At 46.0% G+C, this 15711-nt stretch overlaps 1 protein-coding gene across 1 annotated transcript; it reads right to left on the reverse strand.

The window, feature by feature from the left end:
* Positions 1–648: 648 nt before the first annotated feature.
* Positions 649–14100, reverse strand: sall3a (spalt-like transcription factor 3a). Its single transcript, XM_034528948.1, has 4 exons — positions 14019–14100; positions 2127–5276; positions 1408–1745; positions 649–1080 (listed from the first exon to the last, which is right to left on the reverse strand). The coding sequence occupies exons 1-4, from the start codon at positions 14098–14100 to the stop codon at positions 649–651; spliced, it is 4002 nt and encodes a 1333-aa protein (XP_034384839.1).
* Positions 14101–15711: the final 1611 nt, after the last annotated feature.

Genomic DNA, 15711 nt, shown 5'->3' on the forward strand with positions numbered 1-15711 from the left:
ATACCCGCTTTTTTTGTCAATATCATAAATACTAAAGACACAGGACAATATTATAAGACAATGCTGGGAGACTAAATGTAAAGATTAAAATAGTTCAAACATTATTTTTTTCAAGTTTTCTAGTTGATGAGAAAAAAAAGATATCAGGCGAGCACAGAAACACTATACTTCAGTCTTGTCTTCAGTCTATCCACGGCCCTTTTATATTTAAAAGAGCAATCATAAACGAGGTTGCCAGACAAAAAAGCCGTACTGTCTTTAAACTGGTCTGTTTTAGTCCTCTCCAGAAAAGATGCTTGCCCATCATAAATGAGGCAGGATCCTGGTTTTCAAAGGAATTCATAAAAGCAGTCAAACATACTGATAAAAACCAATAAGTACCATGCAAATCTTGCAAGACGACATATTCTCAAACAAGAGACAAAGTATTCTTCGTATAGGCGAAATATCAAGTGAGGAGGGAATGGGTGAAAGGCAAAGACCTCTAATCAATACTAAATACTATATTTCCAAAACCAAACAAAAAATATTTAATCTGTACATAATATAGTACGCATGAGTTCAGACTGGATCAACAGTTTCGTTCCTTGTTGTTTGACTCTTAGTCTTTGCCAAACGTCTACCTTGGAATAATACAGAAATGTCTTTTTAATTGATCCCAATCTCTTTGTTCTCCTCCATAAATCTGGAGAAGGGCCGGTTGGCCCCGACATCCAGACCGGCTTTCTCCAAATCCGTCATGAGTGGGCTGCTTCTGGCGTGAACGCGGCCCATCCCTCCCGGCATGGCGCCCAACGAAGTGATTCCTGCACCGCCGAGGCTGACGGGCAGTTGGGTGATGCCTCCGTTTTGGATCACGGAGATCTCATTGTTCTTCATCGCCAGCCCGTTGGTGATGGCGGCCGCGTACTGGTTCCAGAATCCTGGGTCGACGTTCATGGCCCGAGCCGCCAGGTCCTTCTGGAACATCTCGCTGAACTTCATGGCATCCCCGCCCAGCAAGGCTAAGGGATTCTCCACAGACAGCCGCCGACCCCTTCGGGCCGGAGCGTTGTTCCACATGTGAGTTCCCATGTGAACCTAAAATGAGCAAGAACATGAAAAGAAGAGTCAGTCATCCTGAGTTGCAAATATGGCACACTAGCAAACACGTTATGGGTGGGACATGGAAGGAAAAAGGCCCAAATGAAATAAACAAACATACAAGCATAGATATTTAAAATCATTAAGCTTCAACTTGGGGACCAGAACAAAGACAAACATGAGAAGTGATGTAATAAGCCGGGACATGCAGTACTCCAAAGGTATTTAGCCACAATCCATCCCAGGGTGTTACATGTTACGTGGCACACAATGACCCTGTATATGTAAAATTATATTTGATGCCGCATTAAACGGGGCTTGTACCTTCAGATTGCCCTTTGTGGTGAAAGCCCTTCCGCAAATAGAGCAGGCGAAAGGTTTTTCCCCAGTGTGTGTGCGCTCGTGGATTTGCAGAGCACTGGCTGAGGAAAAATTCTTCCCACACGAGTGGCAGTTGTGCTGCTTAGGAGTGCGTCGTGGAGGCGGGGGAGCCAACATGGGGTTGAGGCTGGGGCTCATGTTGCTGTGGGGTGCCGCAGCAGGAACCTGGATCCCCACCGGCATGTGCGAGTTGTCGCTCAGAGACACCGACCTGCCGTGTCCATTCATTTCCATTTTGATCATGTTCGATGCAGTGCTGGCCAAATTAGGAGTGCTTAGCCCTGAAAAAGACGAGTTCAAATGCATATTAGCATGCCGAAGCATTAAACTACACATGGTAATTTTACAAACTGGGAGAACCCTATGGCTGCATGGAAGATGGTGGAATTTGACAGACTTGAAAACATACAAACTATGCTTCCCTACATTAATTATGCTAATTAATACTTTTTTTGGTTATCAATATATACAGTATATACTATCAATATATCAACATATCCCATTTCTCCCCTTACGTATCAATATATACATTATATTTACTTTACTTATATATATATACATAAATATATACTTATATTTATTTAATATTTACATTTACATGAGATAAATATAGATATTTCATTACATTTGTACAATGCCTTTTTTTTCTCGCACATACACACCTCGATCTCTATTTAGAAACAGCATGCTGAAGTGGCTCTCCTCCTTGATAAAGTGCCTGCCAGGTTGAGTGGCAGTCAGGTCAAGGGCCCCAGTGCCTTCAGTTGCAGAAAGCGGAGATGGGGTCTCTGATTTTTCCGACTTCACTGTCGCCAGGCCAGATGTATTGTTCTCCTGGCACTCGTCTATTGTCGTGGCACTGCTGTTGTTATTGTTGTTGAATGTAGCTGGGGACTTGCATCGCAGGCTCTCAGAATGGCTGTGAGCTGGGGACAAATGCTGCATCGAGCCAGAGGACTCAGAGAAAGCAGGGCTCCCCAAGCTTTGACCTTCAGCATCCCCCAAGGCAGACAGGGAATCGGTGGCAAAGCAATCATTCTCTCCTCCAAAGCTGATGCCATTCTGCGTATGGTTTGGGCCAAAAGACCGTGTCATGCTGGCAGTGGAGTCGATCATCTTCATCTGGTTCTCCATTGCAGTGATGCTGGAGATGATGGAAGTTGGTGGGGAGCTCCCCGGTGAATAAGGTTTACATGGGTCTATTTCTCCCTCTTTAAAGTCAGGTTCATCTTCCATAGCTTGCTCCATTTCGTCCAGAAGATCGTCATCGTAATTACTCATCGCATCTAAACTCTTCTCGTCAAAGGATAGGTCAGTGTCCATCTCTTGCAGGCTTTCAGGGATCGGGGTGTTGGAGATCTGCCCCCCCATGTGCATGCGGATGTGTTGCTGCAGCACAACGGCATTGGTGAACTTCTTCTGACATATAGGGCAGGAGTGTTGTACCCGAAGTGGGGGTTTAGATCTATGGACACCAAAGTGGGTTTTCAGGTTTCCCTTAGTGGTAAATGCCCGCCCACATATCTTGCATTTGAAAGGCCTTTCGCCAGTGTGGATACGATAGTGCATCTTGAGAGCACTCTGGCAGCTCAGAACGCGATGACATATGACACACTGATTTGGGTCAGTCATCTTCTTGTCAATGTTCTCGACAAGCTGCTGCAACTTGGATGTTTCTGAGGTTTGCATAGAGTCTAGGAGGCCTCCAAAAGGAAACTTGGCCTTGAACTGGTCTGAGAGCATTGGAAGGACAGGATGCGAGACAGGGTTAGAAGCAGAATTAGGGCTAGTGATGGGTTCACTGTCATGGCCACTGCTGGACAATGTGGGGGAGTTGACAGTCGACGAAAGGACCACTTGACTTAGTGTAGTTGTGGTGGTGGTGTTCTCTCCTGGCCTAGAGCAGCTTGGTGGAAGGAGAACACCTTCAGATTTCAAGAGAGGCGGCGCATCACTCCCTAGAAAGGGTTTTGGGGAAGGTGAAGTAGTGGTCATGCCGGAGTTGATAAAAATATTAGGGGATAAAGATGCGCACTCGCTCAATGGTGGAGATGGCCCCTGAGGGGACCTGTTGAGCGGTGTGAGGCTTGGAGACTCACCAAAACCTCCCATCATACTCGGCAGTGTGGAAGGCAGCTGGAGTCCGAGTGAGGTGGGAGCCGTGGGGAGGACAGGTTTGCTGTCTAGCCATGTGGTTACAGGTTTTTCTGGGGGCAAAGACATTCCATATGGGATGCCTGAGCTAGTGGGCACGTTGTCCAGGTACTCTGGCACAGGGTAGGGGTTCATCTGAATATGTGGGTATTTTTCTTTATGCCTCTGGAAGTGGACTTTCAGGTTTCCCTTGGTGGAGAAACGGTTGCCACATATGTTGCATTTGAAGGGCCTCTCTCCTGTGTGCGATCGCAGGTGGATCTGTAGGGCGCTGTCACTGCCAAACACCTTGGCACAGAACCGACACTTATGCTTGAAGAAGGGGTCCTCAGAGCTGGGCTTAGTGTCAAACACAGACACGTTTGGGGGCTTCCCCTTGCGGTGCTTCATCAGAGCAGCGAGGGGGTCAAGGGCGTTGGCTGTGGCTGCTATGCTGGCCAGCGGGTTGGGGAAGATAACGCTGCTGGGTGAGCTGTGAGGTATTAGCGGTAGACTGGAGGCAGAGCTCAGGAGGCTGCTGTGGCTGAGTGAGGGAGGGGTGGTGGAGTTCCTGGGAAGAGCTGAGCTGCTGCTGATGCCACCAACTCCTGTTGCACTACAACTAGTGCTAATATTGTTTGTTACGGAAGATGAGCCGGAGGGAAGTAGAGATGACAATCCACTTCTACTGGGTGAGGAAAACACCAAGTTATTTGAGCACATGTTGGGTATTGAAGAGTTAGACTGTTGACTGCTACTTTGTGGTGTTTGAGAGTGGGGTCCTTCTATCACTGAGGTCAGGGGGGAAGGGCCTTGACCACTGAGTGTGGCCGGCAGCCTGACAGGCAGCTGATGGACAGGGGGAGTGATGAAGTTGTGTAGTTGAAGCTGACTTGCGACAGTAGGGGCGCAGGAGGATACAGGCCCCTGGTTTCCAGCAACATTACTGTGATGGTGGTTTAGAGCAGGCTGTGAGTCAGACTGTCTGTTCATCAGAGCCACCTGACTGCGTATTTGTTCTATCAGCTGCAGCTGGTGTATCTGCTGCTGCTGGAGGGCCATCAGCTGGTCCAGGATCATGGGAATAGCCATGGTGGAGACCCCGCTGCCCACTGCTGCCCGTACGCTCTGTGAAAACTGGGCAACTGCAACCCGGGTGCCATGCAGGGTCTCCAAGGTAACATTGGTGCTTGGCATGGCGTAGTTTGTAACAGAGGAGGGGACGACATCATCGAGCTGAGGTAGGGAGCCGTCTGGCTCCGGAGATGTCACGTCTGTCTCTTCGGGATCCATGTTTTTTTCTGGTGCTAGCTCTAGCTCCATCGGCTCGTCCTCTTTTTCTAGGACATTGACCCCATTTATTGTTGCTGGCTCTGGGATGTCATCCCCCTCACCAGCAGAACTGTGGTTTCCCTCCCTAGGGTCCTCGCTGTCAGCCTGCTCACTAGAGCAGCTGGGTACAGGGGAGAGCTCCGTAGGGTACTCTTGGGAGGGGTTAGGTGTGCTTTCATTGTCATTCACAATGAGCACCAGGGGGTGTTTGGTGCAACTCTGTAAATGTTCACAGAAGTCTGACCACTTGAAGAACTCGGCGCAGCACTTTTCACACACGTGCGTCTCCTCACTGCCGCTGCGGCTCTCATTCCCGCTGTCGGCATCCTCCAGCACCTCGCCTCGAGCTAAAGGATGGGGGGGGGGGGGGGGGGGGGGGGGGGGGTAGAGGGGAATAAGAAAAGAAGGAGCAAAAAAAGAAGAATTAATGAATAAATAATCAATAGAGAATCAACACATATTTTGCAGCGCAGTGCTGCAAAGATTTAACCTTTGGTTTTTTTCCCTCTCTTTTAACATAACCAAAATCAATATTCTTTTTTTATTTTTTCACTCTGAACAAATTGCCCCAGTTCACCAATTCTCAAGACCCGGGTTTGTGCATTCACACCCTCTCCATAGAGCCAGCTAATAATTTGCTTTGTGCAATCCATCAAATTATGAGAGCCTATCAATTGTGGATACTGCCGCTTAATGAAATTCCATAGAACCTATTGATTTCCAATATTTCATACAATTCACAGCTGCCTCATCTGTTGGGTACAAATCAGGACGTTGATGGCCCCATTAGGATTCCCCTCTGCTATCAAGCCCAGTCATTTCCACCTGAATTTCAAATGCCTTGGCCTTTCCATTTAGCATTGCAAAGGTAATACCTTCGCCCTGAGCCTTAGCAAGGGACTCTATAGTGAAATACTTGTTGTGTTATCATGATTACAATGGTGTTGTCAAAGGTACAAGCGGAGATCTGTTGACTATTGCTCTCAAACATGTCCTGCACCATTCACTGTTAAATTAGACCCCTGTAGAATGTGTGCAACCAAAATATATATTTTAAATTACAGCCACTTTTAAATTTCTTTTAAATGTTTTGAAAATACAAAACACAAGCTTTCAGTTCAGAAAGTCCCAATGTCTCTCTCTCTCTCTCCTTCTGCCATGCTCTATGAAATAAGACTCAACAAATTACATGCTAGTGCCATGGCAGCGACGTCTCTGATTAGTTACACATGTTTCAATCACAGTTGTAGGAAGCCACTTCCTCTCCCGCATGCAGCCATCGAGACTCAAACAAGCCGACGCAAACACTGAGCATGGACCAAATTCACACCTGATCAAAACCACGTGAAACCGGCCTCGCTTGTGTGTTTGTTTGTTTTGTGTTCGAGCATAGTTATACTCTATGTGTGTGTGTGTGTGTGTGTGTGTGTGTGTGCCGTATGCTCAATCACTGCAGCAGCAACCTGCACACACTTCATTTCACAGTCTCCTGTTCAGTTTATACTCAAAGAACCAGCAGATAATAAATTGCCAATATGACTATTCATCCACAAATTAAACTTTTGTATATACACTATTAAAAAAGCATTAAGACCATTTCATAGGCATTATATTAAAAGTAATTTATAATTTATATATATATATTTTAAAAGCTGCTATAACACAAGGTTGAGTTGATAGTTTTTTTTAAATGATCTCGTAGCAAAAAAATTGATTTGTAATTATTTGTAAAGTATGTGACTGTATATCTAAGCACACACACACGCATTCCTGAATAAAGCAAGTAATTGACCACATTTATGCAACTCACCCAAAAGGCCAAACCGGCCTGAGCTGTGACTCGACGTGTATTTGTATCGCCTACAGAGTGCTGTTTCCTCGACTAGACTACGAGGAAACGCCGCACATGTTTACTCAACATTACGGGTCTCACCATGTGTGTTACAAGTGAGTAATCATGCGCTTCATACGGAGCTTTTGCTCATTTCAAAGGTTAAAATGGAGCGAGGCCATGGTGAGGCAGACATGAAGCATTTGGGCCAATTACAGTGACTCATTAGTGAAGAAATTCATCACTCCTCCTGTAATTTCTGGCCAAAGGGGGCATGAGCTATCAAGGTCTGGTGTCTCTAACTTAATTAATTATCAACAGACAGGCTTTGGATGGGCTCCGTGTTCTCATCCTCACTGGGGGCAGGGCTGACAAAACAAGATATTATTTTGACTTAATCTTGTAGGTTGCCAGGTTAAATTAGAAGATACAAATTGTCGAAGCGGCTGAAATGAAAGATGAAATGAAAAGATTCTGCTTTTCATTTTGGCCATTAATGCTTCTTTGCAATATCCATGTCAAATCCCTCCTCGAATTTACAGCCACACGTCAGCAAACTCGCTGTGAAAATCCAATTAAATAAAACAATAATAATGATCCTTTTTTGTTCATTTCTAGCACATGCCACATTATTTACCGCAAGTGAAAAGGAGCAAGTGATTGGAAACGTCAGCGACACGTGACAGCAGGCTTAAAATCTCCTTAGCCCAGCAGCGGACAGCAGAACTCATTTCCATAATTGAGGGTTGAAAGGTCAACGCAAATGAGTAGGAATTGTGTTGAGCTGATTAGTTATTAGAATGGTATTACTGTCAATCTCTTTTATTCATTCATACAAAGGGGGAGTCTTTGTATGCCTCTGACCTCACACACACACACACACACACACGCACAGACACATGCTGACATGTTTTTTTCCACACACACATGTAGACAGACAGAGAACATACATGTATAGAGATAAGTCACATACACGTACACACACACTAGTTTAGCTGTCACTGGAAATAGGCCTACTGTGTCAAATGTACAGTGTTAAGGGATCTTTCTGACCCAAAAAATTGAGAAATTATTTACTTTAAAATATATATTTTGTGAACTCGATTTTTTTTAATTCCTGTTTTTATTTCGCAAATTTCTTTTCCCTCTTAGCGTTTTCATGTTTTGCCGCGGCGTTAATTGTATGCACATTCAAAGGAATATTGCGAAGAATATTACGCCCTATAATAGCACTTTGGACAAAATGTGCACACTGAAGAAAATAGTTAAGAAACCATTCAGTGATTCAGAGGTGGGATTTTGCTCTGGTTATCTGGCAATTTTAACATAAAAATGAAATGGTAAAATTAAACAATATTACAAAACATTCCACACCAGTGTGCCACTTAATTATCTGTATGCTATTGTTGGAAATATCATCCCACTGCACATGCCAATGAGCTCAAAATAACAGCATTCACTTCTGAACCAGTGGGGTGCCATTGTGTAGTGCAGCTGTGTAAAGGCGACATTTTGTGTTTTTTATGTGTTTGCAAGACAGTGAAAATGTGTGTGTGTGTGTGTGTGTGTGTGTGTGTGTGTGTGTGTGTGTGTTGGGGGAGGGGGGGTGGAGGGGGTATTGATTTTCCTCTAGCATGAGAAAGGAAAGGATGAGAAGAAAATCCAATCCGTTTCTCATTCCTTTAAGAGTCTTCATTTACTCGGATGCAAATATTAAACTGGACGCCGTCAATAGGCGGATCGTAGACATCGAATCTGTGCGTCCGCTATCTTGCTCAGTAATCTTTGGCACGCCGACTGAAACCGCTAATCTGGCATATTATATCAGACGAGGTATTCATGCTTTCCACTGATTCTGTGAAAGCCACAGAGACGAGCATTGAGCGACGCATTGTGCAACTACAAATTATCCCATTCTTAGCAATTTCCAGATTCACTTAATGAGCACACACACACACACACACACACACACTCTCACAGACAATGCCACTGATAACATGTATTCTATGTTAAGGTAAAGTCATTGCTATCTCATTTTAAAAAATGTGGTATTTAAAAATTAAATACAAAAGTTATTGCAAGTGTGTCCTATCGTTACATTTTCCCCAAACTGAGATTTTGATTTTGATTCACATTCATACTGACAGGGAGATCGGTTATCTCAAAAAAAGGGCTCGCGCTTACGGCCTCACGAGAACCGGCCCTCCCTTCTGCCCCCTTTCAAATGCATTCTTCTCGAGCATCTGGGGGTAGCTTAGGACCCTTAAAGAGAGATGCATCACTGTAGGGTTAAGTGTGTGTGTGTGTGGGGGGGGGACAACAAGGCCTTCTGGGTTTAACAATGTTTGAATTCTTCAATCTCACAACATCCAATCTGTTCTCGTGAGAAATGAATTCTTTCATTTAGGATTTTTTTTTTTGAACATGTGTAATTTTTTGGAGACGTCTACATCTTGAATGATGCATCGTGTGCGAGTCGCCGCATTTTAATCCGGTGATTTATCCGTCAGCACAGGATCATTCGTGGCCGTCAATCACTCCGACATTACTTGATTATTACTTTGATTGCTTTGATTTGTGTCGCGTTAACGCCCATCCAAATGATACTGAATCCTTTTGTCACATTGTTTAAGCGTTGCATTAATTTACTCTGCTTTCATCCATCAATAATTTCCCCCCGGTTATTTAAAAGAAATAATAAAAATAAAGATTTCTGCACAGTTCCTGTACATCAATGTCTCTGTGGCCATGAACACATACGACAATCCTCGAATGATCCCAAGCATCCTCAGACCTGCAGAGGCTCCATCGCCCTTAGCACAGCTCTGTGTGTGTGTGTGTGTGTGTGTGTGTGTGTGTGTGTGTGTGTGTGTGTGCCTGGTCAGCCCTGCTCCAGAGTGGTACAGTCATATCTGCACTAACAGAGAGGCCTTTGTCATTGCCTGCAGATGTGGAGCAGCCCAAACATTAACGATTTGTTTGTGTAAGCATTCGCGATACAGTATTCAATGACGGCACTCTGTCCAGATGACTGTGTCACCCGTCAAGATGGCCCTCCGTCCTCTGTGGATGTGGGTTTACAGAGACGGGGGGGGGGGGCTTTCGGATCTAATGGACGCTCATCTTCAGAAAAAGACGTATTTATTACACTCTTTTTTTTACACGGTGACCTTTGCTTCGGCTGAATGTTGAATGGTCCGATTTTGAATTGTCAATTTTAAAGAAGAATAAATTCACTTCTTTACACCCAATAAGCAATGCCCCCCCCCCCCCGCCCCCCCCCCTTCTTTAACAATCTACACACAGCTGTCAAACCATTTGTCCAAGACTTTGCTTCCTGAAACAAATCACATGGCACGTGCACAAACCAAAGCCACTGATGACAAAATGCACCTTAAATACGCAAACGTCTACTGTTATGCTTTATGTAAAAGAGTCCTGTCAAGTTCTCCCTCCCAATCAGGATATTACCTGTTGGTGTGTGTTTTCATGGCTGAGGAGTAATAGGACGCAGATATATTTGAGTGCCTTCTTTGGCACGACTATGTGGGTGGTCCAGAGGCCTGCACCCAACGGTGAGAGGGGATTAAAACAAAAGCCAAACAAAGCCCCTCTGCAGGGGAACCATGTTGTCGCTGTCAGCGGGGATTTCCTCGACGTATTATACTTTTTTTTTTTTTTTCGCAACTCATAACTACGTACATTCCTGCATCAAACGTGATTGTTGTGGAGCGAGGAAGACGGCGATTCTGACCGTAAACATGAATTAAAAAGTATCAAAAATAACAACTGAAGAGGCACATCTGTGCTCGTGCACCTGTTCGGGGAAAGCACGACCAGGCAAAATAAAAACTATGTTTTTTGGGGGGGTTTTTACGACCAATAATATTGGTGGAACTTGATACTTTACGTCTTCGTCCATGGCCTGCGAATATTGCCCCCCCCCCCCCCCCCCCCCCCACCCCAAAAAAAAGGAGTGAGCACAAGTGTGCCCATATGCAGTACGTAGGCCACCGCCTCCCACTCATTCCACATGCACACCTTCAAAGACACTGGATGCAGCGGGGGTTGGGTGTTTGGTGTTTGGTGGTGGTGGTGGGGGAGGGGGGGGGGGGGTCACACTTTCTAGGACACGAGCGAGCTGCGCTGCCAAGGTCAACGGCACACACGTCCTAATTGTACAAGAAGCTCGACATCTAGGAGGCGGGACCTGGCTGGGCCGGGGGCCGGACAAAGGTTAAGTCAGCAAGCTTTATAAAAGCACTCCTAAGCAGCCCCCCCCCCGCCCCCACCCCCCTTCCTCTACCCAATCTGAACACACACACACACACACACACACACACAACCCCCTATGCCCCCAGGGGGCAAGTGTCCGGAAGGCCTGAGGGTGGAGATGATATGCCAGTCAAGGGCTTGTTGGCACTTGATTTGAGTTTTTTTTTTTCCAGGCATGCATCACATTTAAAAGAGGACTTCGCTGAGCTGCAATGGACATTCACAAACAAAAGTTCAAAATGAAGATTTTGAAAAAAGAAAAGGAAAAAAAAAGGAAAAGGCAAAATGAACACACGCGAGGAGAACTTCACACCCAAGCTCTTGCGGTTGTCTCTCCGTGCCCTCGAGCCCAACTTGTAAACGCCACCAGAATGCTCGCCTCCCTCTTCTCCACCGATGCCCGACGTCGTATGGATTTTAAGTCCAAACCAAGCGGCGAACTGACCGATATGGAACTCCTGAATTCCTTCGACATTACATGCCGTGATTTGTCAGGGCCCTTTGCGATCGATGGTGTCGTCAGGAGCTGCACCGCGGCAATATTGGCAGCGGAGAATCTGATCACGCTGCATCGTGATGCAGCGGCAGTCTGACATTCATGAGGAAGCTTGGGATGAGACATGGCATTACTGGGTTTATTTAAGTGTGTATGGGCTGCGCTCTGCCAAAGGCTCGGGATTGTTTCACTGCGACGTCGTCTGCCGTGAAAACAAGCGAGCCAGTAATAGTGCTCCAGCGAGGACAGGGAAGAACATTCCACGGCCACTTCCAGTCTGGAGCACAATGGTGCCAATGCTATAGGTTACCCACAACACCGTGTGTGTGTGCGTTTTTATACGTCAAAGCCACACACACACACCCATGCAGGAATTTTTTTTAAAAATGGAGAAAAAGAGTGTATGTATTTTCTTTTCCTTATTCTGCACACGTCTTCCTTTCCGACCGTTTTTTTTTCTTCCGTGTCACAGATCGCAGTAATGATTTTTAGATGAAATGTAAAAAAAATCAGACCCATTTTCACAGGAAGCCCACTTTTCCTCCCACGATCACACAGGAGGGCAACCTGAGGGACGCGAAAAGGCCCGTCCGAACATTAAAACGGACACAATGATGTGTGTTAAACGCCCTGAAGTGACAACAACAAAAAACAACAACAAAAAAAAACACAGAGAGTGAACTGGACAAAAGAGCCAGAGTCATCAGCGTGAATCCCCAGCCCTCACACCAACATTTCCCCATGCAGAGAGCTGCTCCCCAGAGACGACATCACGCATTTCTATTGTAAAGAAGCCCTGCAAAGTGTGTGACTGTGTGTGTGTGTGTGTGTGTGTGTGTGTGTGTGTGTGTGTGTGTGTGTGTGTGTGTGTGTGTGTGTGCGTGTTGGACAACATGAGCCTGGAATAGATAGTAAGGTATAAATAATAGCAGTGATTTGCTGGAAGCACCCAGCTATGTATCGATACCCCAGAAAAAATACATATTTCAGAGTAAACACCAAGAAAAAGGATTATCCTTATATATATTTGTTTTAACTGCATTTGTATTAGTGTTTGTTTAAGTTTTATAAAATGACAAAAATGTGTTTGTATTTTTCCTCTTAGATGAAAAAAAATTCGATTTTCTTCTATATGTGTTGCAATATCCTTTGATGAAAAACAGCAAGCAAAAATACTACGAAATTAAAATAATTGTAAATTGAATTAGGATTTAAGAACAATAACATTACTAATAACATGCGTCGTGTTGGCCCCATAATTCCCACAGCATTACGCCTGCCATAATAAGACGTGACTGGAGTTCTGTAATGATCGTTTTATTGCGTACAGAATAAAAGATGAATGAGCCCTTTATTTTGGTTCCCTCCACATGGCGAGGACGAGCCCTGTCAACCGGCCTTGTCGACATTGTGACCAAAAGGGAACAAATCAAGTGTGCTAAATTTATGTGAGGGGGGGTGGGGGGGGTAAACAAAAACATTTCCATAACAAAACGAGGCTTCGACCTGCAACACGATCCGCAATTTTTGCTCCTCGGAGGACCAGACAGGCGCCGAGGGACAAAAGAGTGCTCATGCTAAATTTAAATGTTGTTTTAAAATGATCATTTAACTGGTTATAATTATTTATTTTTTTAAATAATTTAAAAAATAATAAAAAATACAAGTTGTTGCATGATTTACTATCCACATATCCGTTGCATTAATATCCGTACAGCTGCAAGAGGGAACGTCAAATATTTTTCAACTTCGCAAATCGTGTGTGTGTGTGTGCGTGTGTGTGCGCGTTTGTGCGTGTATTTCAGTGCGCGCGCATGCACACGGCCCAAGTCAATTGTAAAAGATGGCAAAGGCGTATTTAAAGAAAACAGGTCCGACATTTGACACACAGTGGAGTATTAAATCAGTTCTCCTTTCCAACGGGGCTGTCGAAGGCCTCCAGCCCATAATATGCACGTTGTGCACGTGTGGAAAGTGAATACATGCTTTAATCTTACAAAGTCACCTCACAGCCAGCGGCCGGTTACGTGCTGCAGGTTCAACTCAAACAAACACACAACTTCCCGGAACCGGGATCGCTCCTGTCCACTGAGGGAGAGGCGCGCGACTTATTAACAAACTGCATCCAAATGGATTTATCACAAGTCTATGACTAAGAAATAAATATCATCGGCCGACCCGTAGCACTAATCCAAATAAACCCAAACGACATTTTTTTTTTTTTTACTTCATTTTTTTCTTTTTCTTCATTTGAGGTGGACCCGGTCGCAAAAAAAAAAAAAAAAAGCTCCTAAAAAACAGCGTGGAATGACGGCGCAGAAGTCCCGTGAAGCGGCGCTGTGATTGGGGGTGTGGAGGGGTGGTGGTGGTGGTGGTGGAAAGTGGCCCGTTGGAAAGCGGAGACCCCCCCACCCCACCCCACACACACACACACACACACACACACCTCCACCCCACCACCACCCACAGCTGATCAGACCCACTCACCGTGCTCGGAGATCACGCCGGCTATCGCCGGGTCCTCGTCCGACTTGAGGTGCTGCGGCTTGGCTTGCTTGCGTCGGGACATGCTGCCGCTGCTGCCGCTGCTGCTGCGGCTGCCGCTGCTGCTGCTGCTGCTGCTGGCGGCGTCGGCGATGCTTCTGCTGCTGCTCGTGCGCTCCGTGATGCCTCTGCGTTTTGCAGATACATCAGCGAAGAGCGAATGAATCGACTCTCACACTCACTCACTCACTCACTCACTCACTCACTCGCACACGCGCACGCACGCACGCAAATAAAAAAAGAAGAAGAAGAAAAAAAAAAAAAAAAAAAAAGAAGAAAAAAAAGTTCTCAAAACGGCCCTGGTGTAGCGGAGAGAGGAGTGGAGAGGAGGAGGAGGAACAGCCAAATAATCAGACATTAACCGGTGTCGCTGCCGACGCCGCCGCTGCTGCTGTGCGTCGGATTGCGCATGTCGGTGTAATAATCACGATAGTGAATAATATGCTTCGCGATTAACGGCGCCGTGTGAAGGTGGAGGAGGATTGGCTGGAGTCCAGCGGACGCGCATTGGATATGGTAATGAGGGACGGACTAAGCAATTAGCCGCTCCACCCTCAGACTTTATCCGTCTCTTTACTCTCCAACCCTCCTTCCAACAACACAACGCACCAAAGCTCTTGTTATGCCCGGCTCACGGGGGTGGGAGGGGCGGGGGAGATGGAAGGGGGGGGCTCTTTTTTTTTCTTTTTTTTTTGGGGTATCCCACCCCACCTCCTTTTTCACACTGCGCGCTGCTTCACAAGTGCCGGGGACTGTGCGCCGCGTTTCTTCTCGAGGTATCTCTCATCTTCATCACCCTGACCTTTACGATCCCACTCGTTTAGCTCAGAACTTCAGGCAGCGGCGTCCCGTAAAGTCTAGATCTCTCTCTCTCTCTCTCTCTCTCTCTCTCGGTAACTTTTCCTCTCCTTTTCTCACTCGTGTTTGTTTGTGTGATGTGACGAGGCTGAACGCGCACGTCCTCCTGAATTGGACTCCAAACGAAGCGGTGCGTTTACGGTCTTCCGAGTTGCCTCCGGGGGGCTTTAAAGTCGCCTCTCGATGGACATGTTTCCGGTGAAGTGTCGCTGCGGGTTGACGTGGTCCGCGCACTGCGATAGCAGGAGAGTTGGACGGGACGGGCACACTTCTTGACTGTTGTCGGGTTTATTTCTTCTTCTTCTTCTTCTTCTTCTTCTTCTTCTTCTTCTTCTTCTTCTTCTTCTTCTTCTTCTTCTTCTTCTTCTTCTTCTTCTTCTTCTTCTTCTTCTTCTTCTTCTTCTTCTTCTTCTTCTTCTTCTTCTTCTTCTTCTTCTTGTCGCGGCTCCAATCTCCAAACTTTGACGCGCGTCTTCCCAGAGAGCAACAGTCCTCCTCCTCCTCCTCCTCGTCCTCCTCCTCCTCCCAGTTACTGCACCAGTGTCAATGTGATCCAAAAGTCATTTGTCCCGCAAAAGTGAAGTCGCTTCAACGTCGCTTCAACACACACACACACACACACACACACACACACACACACACACACACACACACCTCTCCTCGTCCTCCTCCTCCGCCTCTCGCCGTGTTTTAGCTCCGGGTTACTGCGCCTTCGCCTCGGTGCGCTCTCCAAAAAGTGGCTTTATTTCTTCCTCTGGGTATCTCGCGGCTAGACACT

The sequence above is a fragment of the Cyclopterus lumpus genome, chromosome 25 (assembly GCF_009769545.1).
Source record: "Cyclopterus lumpus isolate fCycLum1 chromosome 25, fCycLum1.pri, whole genome shotgun sequence".
Lineage (NCBI taxonomy): Eukaryota > Metazoa > Chordata > Actinopteri > Perciformes > Cyclopteridae > Cyclopterus > Cyclopterus lumpus.

Bases quoted from the DNA above. Each gene is read 5' to 3' on its own strand.
- sall3a (XM_034528948.1), bottom strand. From the start codon at position 14,100: ATGTCCCGACGCAAGCAAGCCAAGCCGCAGCACCTCAAGTCGGACGAG. The intron at 5,277-14,018 runs GTGAGTGGGTCT...CCCATCCTTTAG, and splicing joins CGGCGTGATCTCCGAGCACG to CTCGAGGCGAGGTGCTGGAG. The intron at 1,746-2,126 runs GTGTGTATGTGC...CGTCTTTTTCAG, and splicing joins GTTTCTAAATAGAGATCGAG to GGCTAAGCACTCCTAATTTG.